General features: G+C 44.3%; 2 protein-coding genes across 2 annotated transcripts; both read right to left on the bottom strand.

The window, feature by feature from the left end:
• Positions 1-1,883: 1,883 nt before the first annotated feature.
• Positions 1,884-8,702, bottom strand: LOC128401032 (vomeronasal type-2 receptor 26-like). Its single transcript, XM_053363875.1, has 5 exons — positions 8,391-8,702; positions 6,177-7,031; positions 4,949-5,176; positions 3,401-3,527; positions 1,884-2,782 (listed from the first exon to the last, which is right to left on the bottom strand). Exons 1-5 carry the CDS (start codon positions 8,700-8,702, stop codon positions 1,884-1,886), a joined length of 2,421 nt encoding a protein of 806 aa, XP_053219850.1.
• A 3,394-nt stretch (positions 8,703-12,096) lies between these two features.
• On the bottom strand, positions 12,097-18,475 carry LOC128401062 (vomeronasal type-2 receptor 26-like). Its single transcript, XM_053363944.1, has 5 exons — positions 18,164-18,475; positions 16,394-17,248; positions 15,169-15,396; positions 13,620-13,746; positions 12,097-12,995 (listed from the first exon to the last, which is right to left on the bottom strand). The coding sequence occupies exons 1-5, from the start codon at positions 18,473-18,475 to the stop codon at positions 12,097-12,099; spliced, it is 2,421 nt and encodes an 806-aa protein (XP_053219919.1).
• Between the last annotated feature and the right edge of the window lie 1,276 nt (positions 18,476-19,751).

Genomic DNA, 19,751 nt, shown 5'->3' with positions numbered 1-19,751 from the left:
GAGCATCTGCAGCTTTTTCTCCTTACATTATTTTCTTACACAATCCAGAAGCCTAAAAGTTGTCAATCACTCAAGAGAGTCTACACAGGTAGAGAAAGCTCTTTGTTGGGAATCAACAAGGACCTCTGACCTGCAGCAGTTAGGCCAACCAAGCCTCTCCATTGGGCTCATGGTCCGAACCACATTCACATGTCCATCAGCTGGTGTTACATGAGGACAGGCATGGGGCAGGTAAAGCTATGGGGCCAAGATGAATTCTAGCCACTGGTAGAGTTTGACTGGAAAGGAACAATTGTGAGCAGACTCTGAGTGACTTCAACGCATGGCTGTGATGATGGACAAAGGGTACGTTGGGCCCTGTCTGCAGGCCTTTTTAGGGCCCCTATATATTCACCTAAATAAACAAAAAAAAATGTAGAATTGAAAGGAGCCCCCAAAGGTCATCATGCAATCGGCAAGTCCTAGGCGCTGAGGTTTTACCCACAGCGCCACCCGCGTCCCATGGGGGGGCCTATATATTCACCTAAATAAACAAAAAAAATGTAGAATTGAAAGGAGCCCCCAAAGGTCATCAAGCTCGACCCCCTTGAATGCAGGGGTCACAACTAAAGCATCCGTGACAGGCTGGGTGGGTGACATGAGGAGGATGCAGCAGGAAGGGCACATGCCCATTCCACCCTCCTGACGCCCTGCCAGCCCCACGCTGCTTTGAGGGGCTGGGATGTGGGATCGGACTTGCTAAGCAGAACCAGGCTGGCATGGGTGGTGTGAGGAGCAAAACATGCCCTGGAAAAAGCTGTGCCCAGGGCAAAGACTGCCCTTGTGATTTCACCTAAACCCTCTTTTCTCACATGCTGCTTTGTGAAGAGGAAAGTGCATTCAAGAGCAGAGTTTGAGACACAAAGGGTATTGTGAGCTCGGCCATGACTCTCGGATTACAAGGACGCAGCCCTAGACTTCAGACCACAGGCCTGTAAGGGAGGCAAAATTTAAAACAAAACTTGAGGTAGGGAATTTCTGTCCTGGCTCTTCTTCAAGTACTTCTTCATACACACAGAGAGCAGCATGTACAATTCTAAGCTCAGAATAGGTATATGTGGCATCTCTCACTCTCTCTGGAAAAAGGGGTATTTACCTCCTTTTCATTTTCTCCTCATAGCATAGGGATATTATCTCCTGATGCCACAGATGTGCCAAAGGGTTCTGTACTGGGCCTGTTGTTGTCATACCAGACCAATCTCATTTATTTTCTTTTTTATGGCATTACAAATGTGGTGGATCAGGAGAATGCTGTGGTCATAGTCTATTTTGAGTTCAGTCAGGCTTTTGGCAAAGTCCCCAATGATATTTTCATGAGGTAAAATGTGTCCTGCACATGTGCAGAGGAGGGCAGCAAGGAAGATGATAGGTGGGAAACCAAGCCTTATGAGCAACGGTTGAGGGAGCTGGGTATGTTTAGCCTGGAAAAAGGAGACTGAGAGGAGATATGATACCTAGATACCTCAAGGGCTGTCAGATGGAAGATGCAGCAAGCTTTTCTCTTGCTACAGAGAGTAGGACCCAAACCAATGGATTCAAGTTGCAAGAAAGGATGGAGGTGGAATTTCTGGGCATCACCACACTATCTTCTGTGAAATTGGTGTGTGTTTTTATTGTGTGTGTGTGTGTGTGTGTGTGTGTGTGTGTGTGCACAAGAGTTCCTTAGTTTTCCAATTGTGCCTTTGGGCCCCCAAATATGGGGACCACATCTCAGGGTGGGGGAGAACCATCTGATTTTTTTTTATGCACATAAGAAGTTCAACAAACATTATATCAAGGAGCCAGGAGCAAAATCTTTACCCATATTCTGGGGTAACAGAAAATAGTGACAACGAGCTATTTTGCTATTTCTTCTTTTTTAATTGCTGTTTGTCATTCAGGTCAGGCCTCAATATGATAATGTAGCATTTGGGGAAAAAGATGGAACCCAGTAAACCAGCACTGGAGACCAAGATGGAGAAGATCTCCACAGCCACCATGTGTTTTCCCTTGGAGCTCAGGTAGACCGGAACAAAGGAGATCCAAACACTACAAAACAACAACATACTGAAGGTGATGAATTTGGCCTCATTAAAGCTGTCAGGCAGTTTCCTGGCTAAAAATGCTACAACAAAACTGACAGTGGCCAGGAGGCCCATGTAGCCCAGAACACAGTAAAACATGGCAGCTGACCCTTCATTACATTCCAGAATAATTTCTCCCTTCACAGAGTGCTTGTCAAAATGGGGGAACGGGGGAGAGGTTCCCAGCCACACAGTGCAAATACCAGCTTGGATAATAGTACAAGTCAACACAATGGCGCTTGCCAGTCTTTTCCCCACCCATTTCCTCATTCTGGATCCTGGTTTGGTGGCCATGAATGCCAGAACAACGGTGATGGTTTTGGCCAACACACAAGAAACAGTCACTGTGAAAACCACACCAAAAGCCATTTGTCGGACAAGGCAGGTCACTCTGTCTGGTCGGCTGAGGAAGATGAGGGGGCAGAGAAAACAGAGAAGGAGAGACAGGAGGAGAACGTAGGTGAGGTCCCGATTATTGGCCCTGACAATCGGTGTGTCCTGATGCTTCATAAAGATGGCGAGGGACAATATGGTGAGCAAAGAGCAGAATACGGAGCCAAAAGCTAAGCTCATCCCAAGCGGTTCTTCCAAAGTCAAGAAGCTGATGAACTTTGGAATGCATTGTGTTTGGTTCCTGTTTGGATAGTGATCTTCTGAGCATCCGACACAGTCATTCATGTCTGAAAAGAAGAAAGGATTCCCTTTAAGGGTGCAACTTCTGAGTAGGTATACATCCTCCTGGCAGTATGGGACTTACCAGTTGGATGTGCAAGAGACGATCCTTTTCAGACACAGGAGTGACTAGCAAGGGGAGAAAGGGCTTTGGACGCCCCTCCCACAGACAATGATCTCACAGTCGCTTGCCTGGACATTAAGGTGGTGGGTCTGGACAGCAGGAGGCCTGTCCTCTGCAGGTGCACCGGTGCAACTCATCTCCATCACCACCCTGGTAATCCAGTGATAGAAAACCTCTGGCCCATGGGGCCATTTTAGCAAGTTACACCTACCGGCCCTGTATCTGATGTCATCTCTGATGTTAGGTGTAGGGCAGGTAACAGTCTGCTTTGTAAACCCCAACCATCATCTGATCATTCGGGCTTGCAAAGCACCTCTTTGAAAATGCTGGGCCTCGTTGCTGGGCCATCAGCTGGTTGCAATGAAGAGCTCCGTGAACTTCAATGTCCATGGAAGTCAGAACTACATCAATAGCAGCAGCTGTGACACCTTTCACTCTGCCACAGACCCTTCACAGGAATTCTAATATGGCACATATCTGAAAGCTACCTAATGTCTCCTACCTTTCTGGTATGAAATCTTGCCTTCTGAACACGGAGCACAGTCATAGCAGCAGAATTTCTCCCCTTCCTTCTTTTTTCTCCTAGTACCAGAAGGGCAATTTTTGTTGCATTGAGAGAGGGGTGGCACCTGTGAATTTTAATTAACCATTAGGAAATGTTTAGCACAGGGGAAATAATGGACATTTGGAGAAGCTGAACTCCATTTTCTGGGCTGCAAGGGATCAAGTGGATGGGAGAAATGGCCTGCTGAATATTAAGAGAATTTTGAAAGCAATGAGCTGTCAACAGCCATTAATGGCATCGAATGAGACAGAAGATGTTTTTGTGGCTCTGAAAGTGAAGTAATGGCCATTTCGATGTGTTTTTTAAAAAATAAAAAGCAAAAGGAGGGAGGGAGGCAGGGAGTCCAACTGTACAGTAATATTATTATTTGGAAAAATACATTTCGTATAAAACTCAAAAGGATTTAAAGTAGAGTTGAAAAGGTGTTTTGACATTCTAAGTGATTTAAATAAGCAGCTACCACATACACTGTCAGGTTCCTTCAGTTTTTCCACCTGAAAAAACACAGATGTTGGGGACTGAAAACCCCAGACTAAATACACTGGGCCAAGAGACAATTGTAACACAAGTTAAGGTAAAGGGACCCCTGACCGTTAGGTCCAGTCACGGATGACTCTGGGGTAGCGGCGCTCATCTCGCTTTATTGGCAGAGGGAGCCGGCGTACAACTTCTGGGTCATGTGGCCAGCATGACTAAGCCGCTTCTGGCAAACCAGAGCAGCGCATGGAAACGCTGTTTACCTTCCCACTGGAGTGGTACCTATTTTTCTACTTGCACTTTGACATTCTTTTGAACTGCTAGGTTGGCAGGAGCAGAGACCGAGCAACGGGAGCTCACCCTGTCACTGGGATTCGAACCGCCAACCTTCTGATCGGCCAGCCCTAGGCTCTGTGGTTTAACCCACAGCGCCACCCACATTCCACAACTTAAGCAGCCTCAAAAACAAGGATAGTGCTGGACTCTGCCAGACTTCTGCTACTATATCTTGAGAATTACTAGCCTCCAAACAAGCATTCTCTGCAGAAGTCTGCCTCGTCCGTCTCCAGGCTCAGCTCCCTTTTCTTTCTCCCCAAAGAAGTTGGTTGGAGGTTAGGCTTAGGTCACACTCTGCTGGCCTAGAAATCTTTAAAGAATGTGCTAGACAGGGAAGTGGAAGACCAGGGTTCAAATGAAACTCATTGGGTGACCTTGGGCCAGTCACTGCTGCTCTCAGTCTACACTACCTTACAGGGTTGTTGGTTGTTAGGATAAGATGGGAAGTAAGCAAAGGAAAGGTGGAATAAAAATGCAATAAACAAACAAGTGTATAATATTGAACTATGTCGTGGCCTGCTTCAAGGCATCAGAGCCTCAAAACATTCATAGAGGTTTTCATAAACAATAAAAGGGGAAAAATACAGGATCTATGTCTCGGGTAGGCTTCCAAGATGCAAGCATCACATTTAGGACACACTGGAGTTGCAATTTGCTGAAATCATGCCCCACCTGGTCAAAACTCCTGTGCCACACCATTTTGTCTTCATTGATGGAAAACTCTTTTCCTGGGGGAGCATCCAAATTCATCCATCCAACCTTGGTTTTGATGAAAGAGTTATTTGGGAAAGTGACCAAGTTGGTAATATCAAATCCAGCTTCAAATTCCCTGTTCTCACTAAAAGACACTTCTTCTCCTGCACTGTTGTTAAATGAGACACTCCTAAGAAATGGGTGGAGCTGCATCGAGATGGCAGGAAAAGAACAATTGTTTAAAACTCAAACGTATCTTATGTTCAGCATCACCTTTTAATGTGCCATTGCCTCTTCCAAGGCAGTAGACAAGATTTCATATAATCACAAAATAATAACAATAGCAATAATAACAGTAAATTTTGATCTCTCTTTCCTCTGTAGATTCCTCCGTATAGGACTAAGGCACACTGTATATGTATTTCAAAACTTAAACAGGACTTGCAAAATCATCATGCAAACATCCATGAAGTTCAATGCAGAAAGGGTATAAATGAAAGAACAGGAAAATGGGGAGAGGGTAAGACTGAGGGAGCAAAAAAGATGTTCCTGTTAAGACTCTAGTTGAGATACAAATTGCCATTGACAATATCACACCTAGCTGTTTTGAAGAGCTGAAGCTCAGGTGAGTGGGTTGTATCCGGTTTTCTCAGAAATGATCAGAAATGATACATATTACTATAAAAAGATGGTTTGTTGTCCAAAATGAATGTCACTGTGTATTTCTGATGATACCATTGTAAATATGTTGCCAAAAAAATTGGCAAGATTAAAGTGGCAGCATTCATAGTAATTGCAACTCAATAGAACACAGCCCAAAAATCTGATGCTGGACACTTTGTACCACTCACTCTGGAATATAGCTATAACAAAGATAATCACAAATAATTTGAGATTTTGATGACTAGACACGTTTCATATGATTTGGCATATACAGCAGAACCAACATTTTCAAAACAACCCCCTCGCCCCAAACCTGGCAAATCTGGAACTATGCTTGGTGACCTGATACAATTGGACTTAATTTGGACTTTAAAGTCTTTATTTAACTCACGTGCAACTACACACCCTACCTGCCTATTTTTCAGTTTGGGTATTCTTCTTTCAATTTTTGTCTGTTGTTAAAATTGAATTATCTTTGCTTTCTCAACAATCTAAAATGAAATAATAATAAAAAGATATACAACAACAACAAAAGAGCCATTACCTGCCAAGGCTGCAATTTCTGAAGCTGCGGTCTCCATCTTCTCACAATTCCTCTGTCTTTTGCCCTGGATCTGTACATGGCATCATGTAGGGCATGTGCCACAACATAGACAGCATTGTAGATGCTGTAGCTGTGGCCAGTCATGCTCATCTCAAAGCCAGACGAGGGGAGGCTGTCCAGCTTCTCCAGTCCAGTGCAGGGTTCACTGAACTCAGTACTGGATTTTGAAAAGAAACAATAGAATGTCTGAAGCCAGAACTGCTGAAGAAAACCATCTTCACCTGCCATGAAAGGATTGAGGGAGCGAAGAAGGGTCTTGAATCCTTGCACCTCATTTGAGTGCACTGTGAAGCAGATGGAGCCATGAAATGGTTGCATACTCTGGCTCATTTGAAAGGCCACTGCTGAGAAATCCAATTCAGCACTCATAATCCATACCTTCTCCATAGATGTCACATTTTCTGCACCCCCTGCTGCTAGCCATAGTTGCAAAAAACAGAAGGACTTGGCTTCTCCATAGACAACAACAGCATTGGCTTTGCTTTCCGCAATAGCAAGATAGGCTTGGAGCCACTGGGGAATCATATGATAATACTCTTCAAAATATGAGCCTTTTGGAGTTCTCTCTGAAAAGGCCAAGCAAATACCTCTCTGAAAAAGCCGAGTTTGCAGGATTTCCATAAATTTCTCTCCACTCTCACTATCCACCGCGAGCAACCCAACCCACGTCCATCCAAACTGCAGAAGTAACTCAACAATCCCAGTGTACTGATGGGCTTCATTGGGCACCATCCGGTAGAAGGGAGTGGATTGGCTTTGACCTGCATCCTCTGGGGCAAAGGAGCCATAAGTGAGCTAGAAGGAAACGGATACTTAATTCCCATTAATGCAGTAGAAACATTGGTTATGTGTGGATAGCAATGACAAAACCATTGTGCTTTAGACCCACTGTCTTAGTAAGCCCGTCAGGGAATGGGCAGATGAGGAGGAGTGGAGGAGAGCAGCACCCTAAGAACCTTCCAGAAAGAAGGAAGGGGGAAGAGTATGGTGTGGTGGTTTGAGACAGGTCACACCCGAGAAGGAAAAAGGACCTGGGAAATAATAAGTGATGAAGAACCAGAGCAAGGTAGCAATGAACAAAGACAGGAGTCAGATTTCTTAGAAACAGTACAGCAGCCAAGTGACATTCTCTCTCAAGAGAGTTTGTCAGAGCCCCCTCCTTCCACAAGGTCAAGACACGCTCTGCAGAACCCAAAAGAGAATTGTCCTGAGCAGCCACAATAGGCAGCAGGAGGCGTCTGATTTCTAGGAAGAAATTGTCGGTGCATGGTGGAGTGGAAATGTGAGCAATATTAGCTCAAGGGTGAGAGCATACTTTCATGTCTTTCTGTCTTCCTGTGGATTAAAATGAAACCATTGAAAAGCTCTCTCTGCACTACCGACTCTTGAAGAGTGGAGAATGAAACTTTTGGATTACGCAGAACTGGATAAAATGACCGGGAAAATCAGATACCAACGGGACCACAAGTTCATCGAGGACTGGGGGAAGTTTATGGATTATCTGGAAAGCATATGTGATGAACAGATAACGCTAGTGGGATTTAAAGAGGCTTTGTGATAGTTAAAGATGTATTGTCAAAAGAAACAGAAAGCAAAGGATAATACCAATTGGCAATATTTAATATAGAAAATGTGTATAAACAGTGTATATGGATGATTGTCGGAGGAGCTGGTGGAAGTACGAAAATCGAAAATATGTAAACATTGTTGTGACGAATTGGCAAAAGGAAAACTTAATAAAAATTTATTTTTTAAAAAAAGAAAAGCTCTCTCTGCTCCTCTGATTTCACTAGGTAGATAGCCGGTGACCTGTTGACGGCACCCCTGACAGCCCCAAATTATCTAGGTCAAATCAATTAAGGTAATGTACAAGCGACTGATGAGCCTCCATAATTCATCCTGGTTACAGTCTACCTGAGGCCAGCAGACCAAGCTGTTCACATACATAGAGTAGGTGTGTACAACTGTATCTGCAAAATGTTCCATTCCTACCTTCTGAAGAATATACACACGTTGGGAAATGGATGAAGACGGATGAAAGCTTTTATTGAATACAATTTGAAATTGTCAAGAGGGCTATGATGGAATGCAAAACTTTTCTCAACAGGACAGAGGAAAGAAGAATGAGGGGAAGTCGCCATGTTTGACTCTTACCTGGGGAATCTTGTAGACACCTAAGATGGCTGCCATGTGGAGGGAAACCTCAAAGTCAAGTCCCCCAATGACGGCCATCAGATATTTCTGTTTGTCACACTGGTAGTTGGGTACGAATCTGTAGTGTGTAGAGAGCAGCTCCAAAGTGGCCCAGTAGGTCATCCTTTCACTGAAGTAACTATCAAAGATGTAGAATCCTAATGTGACATTAGGTAATATATTGGAATTCTTGTTGATTTCCTTGACTGCAAACACCAAGGCCAGAATTTGCTGATAGTATTTTGGTACAACACTGCAATGAGAGTTGGACATCAAAGCGTATTGCTGTGTACCATTTTTGGTCAATCTGTTTAAAGAGACTTAGGTTCCCTGCCTTTCTGTGCTAGGGAGCAACAAGGCAGCTTACAGGCAGATTTAATTAAACCAATAAAGAATTTGTTTTAAATACACATACAGCAAAAACTGCACCGCACTGTTCACTCAAGTGAAGCTTGAGTTCCACTAAGATGGCAAGATCCTAGGAAGCCAGGTGTCCTTCAACTTATATTTGTGAATTTGGTACTTCCTGCCTAAGTGCAGTACCTTACATTTGTCCCTATTCAAATTCATTTGTTAACCCAATCCTCCAATCTGTTAAAGAAATCTTGAACCCTGAGGCAATGCCTACTCGCCTTCTAGGTCATAGGTCTTATTTGCCATTCTGTATTAAAAGCTCCAATTCATCTTGCTTGTTTCCCATACCCTGTGCCTTTTTGTAGAGACAACTGAAACTAGGAGTCATTCCCTCCAGCTGCTTCCTTCTTGTAGTTTGTTGCCCTTTGCAGGTTTCCGGAGCCCCACCTCAGTTTCCCATGCATCAATGAAGCTACTGCCCCCGGTACCAGGCAACCTTTTACTCCCTGTAATGTTTTGACAATTACTCTGTGTACTTTTTCTTTAAAGATTCTGTAAAACCCAATGGTAGAGCATCTGCTTAGGTGGGGCTGGGGCAGACCCCTGTCTGAAATCCTGGAGCGCTACTGCTACTCTGTGTAGACAGGCCTGAGCTAAGTAGACCAATGGTTCCTACTGGCCATTCACCCATTTCCTGTTGACATCAGAATGCTGGGCTCGCTAGAGTATGACAACCATATTACTGGTTGTGGCCATGGCTCCTCCTCTCTCTTAAGCACTGCTCTGGAAAATGGGGTGGGGGAGCTTTGGGGTGGAAGAGAAATACACCACCCAGAACATCATGTCATATCTCACTGGAAGACTGCTCTTTCTTTGCTTCAAAGCTGGATCCTAGATAATCCACCTCGTTCCTACAGGCTTGAGGAAAAATTGATTGTCTGTCTTGATCATTTTAGATGTTAAAATTCAGGTGGAGGGGAGGGTTAAGTCTAAGACTGATCCTATGTTGTGTAAGAGGAGGGGATATTTTGCACCCCTCCCTATAAGTAATAAATCTCCATAGCGAAAATAAATAGGAAGTATTTCTGAGGTCACATGCTAACTTAGGTGTTAATATCACATGGGAATTGAAAAATTGAAATACTTACAATGGATTAAGAATCTGATGGATGGATGGCCATTGTATGAAGTTTTCATAGTCAACAGAGGACAGGATGTGAGAAGTAAGTGCACCAATGATAAGGTCACCTGGCTGATAGTACTTGTGTGGGATATGGAGGTGACTGATGCTCCGATTGACATTTGACAGATTCACCATTTGAGGCAGCGAGAAAATTAACAGCATCAACACTGCCATGCTAGGAACAATACAGTTTCCTGGACAGATATTTCCCTGTTTACAGCTAATCAGCATTGGCATTAGAAACAGCCTCAGTACAGCAGCTTGCCTTAAATGGCACTCTCCGAATGCACCAGCTAAATTCCCAAGACCTAGGATCCAACTCCAGAGGAAAGCTCACTAAACGAGTCGGCAGCACCTTAGCACTTGCTGGGGATGGCAGAGAGGGTTTTAATTCTTTGTAGACTGGATTCCTGGAAGTCTATGGAGGTCTAATCAGAAGCAGATTATTACCATGTAATTGATAATAACAGGGGAGAGAATAATGATCCCTTTGCCTCAGCTGGTCCATTGGAAGTAGCAGAGACAATGATCCACACAGAATAATCCCTCCGCAGCCTCCTTCAAGTGTTTTCAAGGCATTGTACTGAGGGGGGAGCAGAAACAAGCCTGTTATCCCTTCCCCTCTATTGCATCCCTGCTGCCAGTTTGATCACCTACTGTGTTCTCAGAAGAGAGCCTCTGCAGCTTTCTCTACTTGCTGTACTTTCTTACACAATCCAGAACCCTAAAAGTTGTCAATCACTCAAGGGAGTCAACGCAGGTAGAGAAGGCACCTTGCAGGGAATCAACAAGGACCTCTGACCTGCAACACTTAGGCCAACCAAGCCTCTCCATTGGGCTCATGGACCAAACCACATTTACATGTCCATCAGCTGATGTTATGTGAGGCCGGGCATGGGGCAGGTAAGCCCATGGGGCCAAGAGGAATTCTAGCCACTGGTAGAATTAGAGTGGAAAGGAACAATTGTGAGCAGACACTGAGTGACTTCAAGCCATGGCTGTGATGATGGACATATGGTCCGTTGGGCCCTAAATACACAAAAAATTGTAGAATTGGAAGGAGCCCTCAAAAGTCATCAAACTCAACCCCCTGGAATGCAGGGGTAACAACTAAAGCATGCATGACAGGCTGGGTGGGTGACATGAGGAGGACGCGGTAGGAAGGGCACATGCCCATTGCATCCTCCTGACGCCCTACAAACCCCACGCTGCTTTGAGGGGCTGGGATGTGGGATCGGACTTGCAAAGCAGAACTGGGCTGGCATGGGTGGTGTGAGGAGCAAAACGTGCCCTGGAAAAAAACTGTGCCCAGGGCAATGACTACCCTTGTGATTTCACCTAAACCCTCTTTTCTCACATGCTGCTTTGTGAAGAGGCAAGTGCATTCAAGAGCTGAGTTTGATACACAAAAGGGATTGTGAGCTCGGCCACGACTCTCGGATTCAAAGGATGCAGCACTAGACTTCAGACCACAGGCCTGTTGTTGTCATACCAGACCAATCTCATTTATTTTCTTTTTTATGGCATTACAAATGTGGTGGATCAGGGGAATACTGTGGTCATAGTCTATTTTGAGTTCAGTCAGGCTTTTGGCAAAGTCCCCCATATTATTTTCATGAGGTAAAATGTGTCCTGTACATGTGCAGAGGAGGGCAGCCAGGAACACGATGGGTGGGAAACCAAGCCTTATGAGCAACGGTTGAGGGAGCCTGGTATGTTTAGCCTGGAAAAAGGAGACTTAGAGGAGATATGATACCCATCTTCTAACACCTCAAGGGCTGTCACATGGAAGATGCAGCAAGCTTTTCTCCTGCTACAGAGAGTAGGACCCAAACTAATGGATTCATGTTACAAGAAAGGGTGGAGGTGGAGTTTCTGGGTACCACCACACTTTTTCTATGAAATTGGTATTTTTTTGTGTCCACAAGAGTTCCTTAGTTTTCCAATTGTGCCTTTGGGCTCCCAAAGGTGGGGACCACATCTCGGGGTGGGGGAGAACCATCTGATTCTTTTTTTTATGCACATAAGAAGTTCAACAAACAAATAAAATGAAATTATATCAAGGAGACCGCAGCAAAATCATTACCCATATTCTAGGGTAACAGAAAATAGTGACAACAGGGTACTTTGCTATTTCTTCTTTATTAACTGCTGTTTGTCATTCAGATCAGGCTTCAATATGATAATGTAGCATTTGGGGAAAAAGATGGAACCCAGTATCCCAGCACTAGAGGCCAAGATGGAGAAGATCTCCACAGCCACCATGTGTTTTCCCTTGGAGCTCAGGTAGACCGGAACAAAGGAGATCCAAACACTACAAAACAACAACATGCTGAAGGTGATGAATTTGGCCTCATTAAAGCTGTCAGGCAGTTTCCTGGCTAAAAATGCTACAACAAAACTGACAATGGCCAGGAGGCCCATGTAGCCCAGGACACAGTAAAACATGGCAGCTGACCCTTCGTTACATTCCAGAATAATTTCTCCCGTCACAGAGTGCTTGTCAAAATGGGGGAACGGGGGAGAGGTTCCCAGCCACACAGTGCAAATACCAGCTTGGATAATCGTACAAGTCAACACAATGGCGCTTGCCAGTCTTTTCCCCACCCATTTCCTCATTCTGGATCCTGGTTTGGTGGCCATGAATGCCAGAACAACGGTAATGGTTTTGGCCAACACACAAGAAACAGTCACTGTGAAAACCACACCAAAAGCCATTTGTCGGACAAGGCAGGTCACTCTGTCTGGTCGGCTGAGGAAGATGAGGGGGCAGAGAAAACAGAGAAGGAGAGACAGGAGGAGAACGTAGGTGAGGTCCCGATTATTGGCCCTGACAATCGGTGTGTCCTGATGCTTCATAAAGATGGCGAGGGACAATATGGTGAGCAAAGAGCAGAATACGGAGCCAAAAGCTAAGCTCATCCCAAGCGGTTCTTCCAAAGTCAAGAAGCTGATGGACTTTGGAATGCATTGTGTTTGGTTCCTGTTTGGATAGTGATCTTCTGAGCATCCGACACAGTCATCCATGTCTGAAAAAAAGAAAGGATTCCCTTTAAGGGTGCAACTTCTGAGTAGGTATACATCCTCCTGGCAGTATGGGACTTATCAGTTGGATGTGCAAGAGACGATCCTTTTCAGACACAGGAGTGACTAGCAAGGGGAGAAAGGGCTTTGGACGCCCCTCCCACAGACAATGATCTCACAGTCGCTTGCCTGGACAGTAAGGTGGTGGGTCTGGACAGCAGGAGGCCTGTCCTCTGCAGGTGCACCGGTGCAACTCATCTCCATCACCACCCAGGTAATCCAGTGATAGAAAACCTCTGGCCCATGGGGCCATTTTAGCAAGTTACACCTACCGGCCCTGTATCTGATGTCATCTCTAATGTTAGGTGTAGGGCAGGTAACAGTGTGCTTTGTAAACCCCAACCATCATCTGATCATTCGGGCTTGCAAAGCACCTCTTTGAAAATGCTGGGCCTCGTTGCTGGGCCATCAGCTAGTTGCAATGAAGAGCTCCAAGTCTGTGAACTTCAATCTCTATGGAAATCAGAACTCCATCATTAGCAGCAACTGTGACACCTTTCACACTGCCACAGATCCCTCGCAGGAAATCTAATATGGCACATATCTGAAAGCTACCTAATGTCTCCTACCTTTCTGGTATGAAATCTTGCCTTCTGAACACGGAGCACAGTCATAGCAGCAGAATTTCTCCCCTTCCTTCTTTTTTCTCCTAGTACCAGAAGGGCAATTTTTGTTGCATTGAGAGAGGGGTGGCACCTGTGAATTTTAATTAACCATTAGGAAATGTTTAGCACAGGGGGAATAATGGACATTTGGAGAAGCTGAACTCCATTTTCTGGGCTGCAAGGGATCAAGTGGATGGGAGAAATGGCCTGCTGAATATTAAGAGAATTTTGAAAGCAATGAGCTGTCAACAGCCATTAATGGCATCGAATGAGACAGAAGATGTTTTTGTGGCTCTGAAAGTGAAGTAATGGCCATTTCGATGTGTTTTTTAAAAAATAAAAATAAAAAGGAGGGAGGGAGGCAGGGAGTCCAACTGTACAGTAATATTATTATTTGGAAAAATACATTTCTTATAAAACTCAAAAGGATTTAAAGTAGAGTTGAAAAGGTGTTTTGACATTCTAAGTGATTTAAATAAGCAGCTACCACATACACTGTCAGGTTCCTTCAGTTTTTCCACCTGAAAAAACACAGATGTTGGGGACTGAAAACCCCAGACTAAATACACTGGGCCAAGAGACAATTGTAACACAGGTTAAGGTAAAGGGACCCCTGACCGTTAGGTCCAGTCACGGATGACTCTGGGGTAGCGGCGCTCATCTCGCTTTATTGGCAGAGGGAGCCGGCGTACAACTTCTGGGTCATGTGGCCAGCATGACTAAGCCGCTTCTGGCAAACCAGAGCAGCGCATGGAAACGCTGTTTACCTTCCCACTGGAGTGGTACCTATTTTTCTACTTGCACTTTGACATTCTTTTGAACTGCTAGGTTGGCAGGAGCAGAGACCGAGCAACGGGAGCTCACCCTGTCACTGGGATTCGAACCGCCAACCTTCTGATCAGCCAGCCCTAGGCTCTGTGGTTTAGACCACAGTGCCACGCACATTCCACAACTTAAGCAGCCTCAAAAACAAGGATAGTGCTGGACTCTGCCAGACTTCTGCTACTATATCTTGAGAATTACTAGCCTCCAAACCAGGCATTCTCTGCAGAAGTCTGCCTCGTCTGTCTCCAGGCTCAGCTGCCTTTTCTTTCTCCCCAAAGAAGTTGGTTGGAGGTTAGGCTTAGGTCACACTCTGCTGGCCTAGAAATCTTTAAAGAATGTGCTAGACAGGGGAGTGGAAGACCAGGGTTCAAATGAAACTCATTGGGTGACCTTGGGCCAGTCACTGCTGCTCTCAGTCTACACTACCTTACAGGGCTGTTGGTTGTTAGGATAAGATGGGAAGTAAGCAAAGGAAAGGTGGAATAAAAATGCAATAAACAAACAAGTGTATAATAATGAACTATGTCCTGGCCTGCTTCAAGGCATCAGAGCCTGAAAACATTCATAGAGGTTTTCATAAACAACAAGTGAGAAAAAATACAGGATCCATGTCTCAGGTAGGCTTCCAAGATGCAAGTATCACATTTAGGACACACTGGAGTTGCAATTTCCTGAAATCATGCCCCACCTGGTCAAAACTCCTGTGCCACACCATTTTTTCTTCATTGATGGAAAACTCTTTTCCTGGGGGAGCATCCAAATTCATCCATCCAACCTTCATTCTGATGAAGGAGTTATTTGGGAAAGTGACCAAGTTGGTAATATTGAACCCAGCTTCTGATTCCCTCTTCTCACTAAAAGACACTTCTTCTCCCGCACTGTTGTTAAATGAGACACTCCTAAGAAATGGGTGGAGCTGCATCGAGATGGCAGGAAAAGAACAATTGTTTAAAACTCAAACGTATCTTATGTTCAGCATCACCTTTTAATGTGCCATTGCCTCTTCCAAGGCAGTAGACAAGATTTCATATAATCACAAAATAATAACAATAGCAATAATAACAGTAAATTTTGATCTCTCTTTCCTCTGTAGATTCCTCCGTATAGGACTAAGCCACACTGTATATGTATTTCAAAACTTAAACAGGACTTGCAAAATCACCATGCAAACATCCATGAAGTTCAATGCAGAAAGGGTATAAATGAAAGAACAGGAAAATGGGGAGAGGGTAAGACTAAGGGAGCAAAAAAGATGTTCCTGTTAAGACTCTAGTTGAGATACAAATTGCCATTGACAATATCACACCTAGCTGTTTTGAAGAGCTGAAGCTCAGGTGAGTGGGTTGTATCCGGTTTTCTCAGAAATGATCAGAAATGATAAATATTACTATAAAAAGATGGTTTGTTGTCCAAAATGAATGTCACTGTGTATTTCTGATGATACCATTGTAAATATGTTGCCAAAAAATTTGGCAAGATTAAAGTGGCAGCATTCATAGTAATTGCAACTCAATAGAACACAGCCCAAAAATCTGATGCTGGACACTTTGTACCACTCACTCTGGAATATAGCTATAACAAAGATAATCACAAATAATTTGAGATTTTGATGACTAGACACGTTTCATATGATTTGGCATATACAGCAGAACCAACGTTTTCAAAACAACCCCCTCGCCCCAAACCTGGCAAATCTGGAACTATGCTTGGTGACCTGATACAATTGGACTTAATTTGGACTTTAAAGTCTTTATTTAACTCACATGCAACTACACATCCTACCTGCCTATTTTTCAGTTTGGGTATTCTTCTTTCAATTTTTGTCTGTTGTTAAAATTGCATTATCTTTGCTTTATCAACAATATAAAATGAAATAATTATTAAAAGATATACCCCAAAAAAAGAGCCATTACCTGCCAAGGCTGCAATTTCTGACGCTGCAGTCTCCATCTTCTCACAATTCCTCTGTCTTTTGCCCTGGATCTGTACATGGCATCATGTAGGGCATGTGCCACAACATAGACAGCATTGTAGATGCTGTAGCTGTGGCCAGTCATGCTCATCTCAAAGCCAGACGAGGGAAGGCTGTCCAGCTTCTCCAGTCCAGTGCAGGGTTCACTGAACTCAGTACTGGATTTTGAAAAGAAACAATAGAATGTCTGGAGCCAGAACTGCTGAAGAAAACCATCTTCACCTGCCATGAAAGGATTGAGGGAGTCAAGAAGGGTCTTGAATCCTTGCACCTCATTTGAGTGTACTGTGAAGCAGATGGAGCCATGAAATGGTTGCATACTCTGGCTCATTTGAAAGGCCACTGCTGAGAAATCCAGTTGAGCAGTCATAATCCATACCTTCTCCATAGATGTCACGTTTTCTGCACCCCCTGCCGCTAGCCATAGTTGCAAAAAACCCATGGACTTGGCTTCTCCATAGACAATGACAGCATTGGCTTTGCTTTCCGCAATAGCAAGATAGGCTTGGAGCCACTGGGAGATCCTGTCATAATACTCTTCAAAATATGTGCCTTTTGAAATTCTCTCTGAAAAGGCCAAGCAAATGCCTCTCTGGAAAAGCAGAGTTTGCAGGATTTCCATAAATTTCTCTCCACTCTCACTATCCGCAGCGAGCAACCCAACCCACGTCCATCCAAACTGCAGAAGTAATTCAACAATCCCTGTGTACTGATGGGCTTCATTGGGCACCATCCGGTAGAAGGGAGTGGATTGGCTTTGAGCAGCATCCTCTGGCGCAAAGGAGCCATAAGTGAGCTAGAAGGAAACGGATACTTAATTCCCATTAATGCAGTAGAAACATTGGTTATGTGTGGATAGCAATGACGAAACCATTGTGCTTTGGACGCACTGTCTTAGTAAGCCTGTCAGGGAATGGGCAGATGAGAAGGAGTGGTACCCCAATAACATTCCAGAGAGAAGGAAGGGGGGAGAGTATGATATGGTGGTTTGAGATGGGTCACACCCGAGAAGGAAAAATGACCTGGGAAACAATAGGTGATGAAAAACAGGAGCAAGGTAGCAGTCAGATGCATTAGAAACAATACAGTAGCAAAGTGACATTCTCTCTCAAGAGAGTTTGTCAGAGCCCCCTCCTTCCACAAGGATCAGACATGCTCTGCAGAACCCAAAAGAGAATTGTCCTGAGCAGCCACCATAGGCAGCAGGAGGCGTCTGGTTTCTAGGCAGAAATTGTCAGGGGTTGGAGTGATACTCTGAGCAACATTAGCTCAAGGGTGAGAGCATACTTTCGTGTCTTCCTGTGAATTAAAATGAATCCATTGAAAAGCTCTCTCTGATTTCACTAGGTAGATAACCAGTGAGCTATTGACGGCACCCCTGACAGCCCCAAATTGTCCAGGTCAAATTAATTAAGGTAATGGGCAAGCGACTGATGAGCAGCCTCCGTAATTCATCCTGGTTGGAGTCTACCTGAGGCCGGCAGACCAAGCTGTTCGCATACATAGAATAGGTGTGTACAACTGTATACGCAAACTGCTCCATTCATACCCTCTGAAGAACATGCACACGTTGGGAGATGGATGAAGACGGATGAAAGCTTTTATTGAATACAATCTGAAATTGTCAAGAGGGCTATTATGGAATGGAAAACTTTTCTCAACAGGACAGAGGAAAGAAGAATGAGGGGAAATCACCATGTTTGACTCTTACCTGGGGAATCTTGTAGACACCTAAGATGGCTGCCATGTGGAGGGAAACCTCAAAGTCAAGTCCCCCAATGACGGCCATCAGATATTTCTGTTTGTCACACTGGTAGTTGGGTACAAATCTATAGTGTGTAGAGAGCAGCTCCAAAGTGGCCCAGTAGGTCATCCTTTCACTGAAGTAACTATCAAAGATGTGGAATCCTAATGTGACATTAGGTAATAGATTGGAATTCTTGTTGATTTCCTTGACTGCAAACACCAAGGCCAGAATTTGCTGATAGTATTTTGGTACAACACTGCAATGAGAGTTGGACATCAAAGCGTTTTGTTGTGTACCATTTTTTGTGAATCTGTTTAAGGAAACTTAGGTTCCCTGCCTTTCTGTGCTAGGGAGCAACAAGGCAGCTTACAGGCAGATTTAATTAAACCAATAAAGAATTTGGTTTGAACACAGACACCGAAAACTGCATCACACTGTTCACTCAAGTGAAGCTTGAATTCCACTAAGATGGCGAGATCCTAGTAAGCCAGGTGTCCTTCAACTTATATTTGTGAAGTTGGTGCTTCCTGCCTAAGTGCAGTACCTTACATTTGTCCCTATTCAAATTCATTTGTTAACCCAATCCTCCAATCTGTTAAAGAAATCTTGAACCCTGAGGCAATGCCTTCTCGCCTTCTAGGTCATATTAGCTATCCTGTATTAAAAGCTCCAATACATCTTGCTTTTTTCCATACTCTGTGCCCTTGTTTAGAGACAACTGAAACTAGGAGTCATTCTCTCCAGCTGCGTTCTTCTTGTAGTTTGTTGCCCTTTTGCAGGTTTCTGGAACCCCACCTCAGTTTCCCATGCATCAATGAAGCTATTGCCCCCGGTACCAGGCAACCTTCTGTTGCCTGTAACGTTTTGACAATTGCTCTGTGTACTTTTTCTTTGAAGATTCTGTAAAACCCAATGGTAGAGCATCTGCTTAGCATACAGGTGGGGCTGGGGCAGACCCCTTTCTGAAATCCTGGAGAACCACTGCTACTCTGTGTAGACAGGTCTGAGCTAAGTAGACCAATGGTTCCTACTGGCCATTCACCCATTTCCTGTTGACATCAGAATGCTGGGCTCCCTAGACTATGACACCCATGTGACTGGTCGTGGGCACGGCTCCTCCACTACGTTAAGCACTGCTCTGGAAAATGAGGTGGGGGATCTTGGGGGTGAGAGAGAAACACACCACCCAGAATACAATCTCCTATCTCACTGGCAGACTGCTCTTTCTTTGCTTCAAAGCTGGATCCTAGATAATCCACCTTGTTCCTATAAGCTTGACTAGAAAATTCAGGTGGTGGGGAGGGTTAAGTCTAAGGCTGATCCTATATACGGGGGGGGGGGGGATATTTTGCATCCATCCCTATAAGTAATAAATCCCCATAGAGAAAATAAATAGGATGTATTTATGAGCCCACATGGTGACTTAGGAATTAATATGACATGGAAACTGAAAATTTGAAATACTTACAATGGATTAAGAATCTGATGGATGGATGGCCATTGTTTGAAGGTTTCATGGTCAACAGAGGACAGGATGTGAGAAGCAAGGGCA

This window comes from Podarcis raffonei, chromosome 13 (genome assembly GCF_027172205.1).
Source record: "Podarcis raffonei isolate rPodRaf1 chromosome 13, rPodRaf1.pri, whole genome shotgun sequence".
Classification (NCBI taxonomy): domain Eukaryota; kingdom Metazoa; phylum Chordata; class Lepidosauria; order Squamata; family Lacertidae; genus Podarcis; species Podarcis raffonei.
This window is presented reverse-complemented; position numbering and strand designations above follow the sequence as displayed.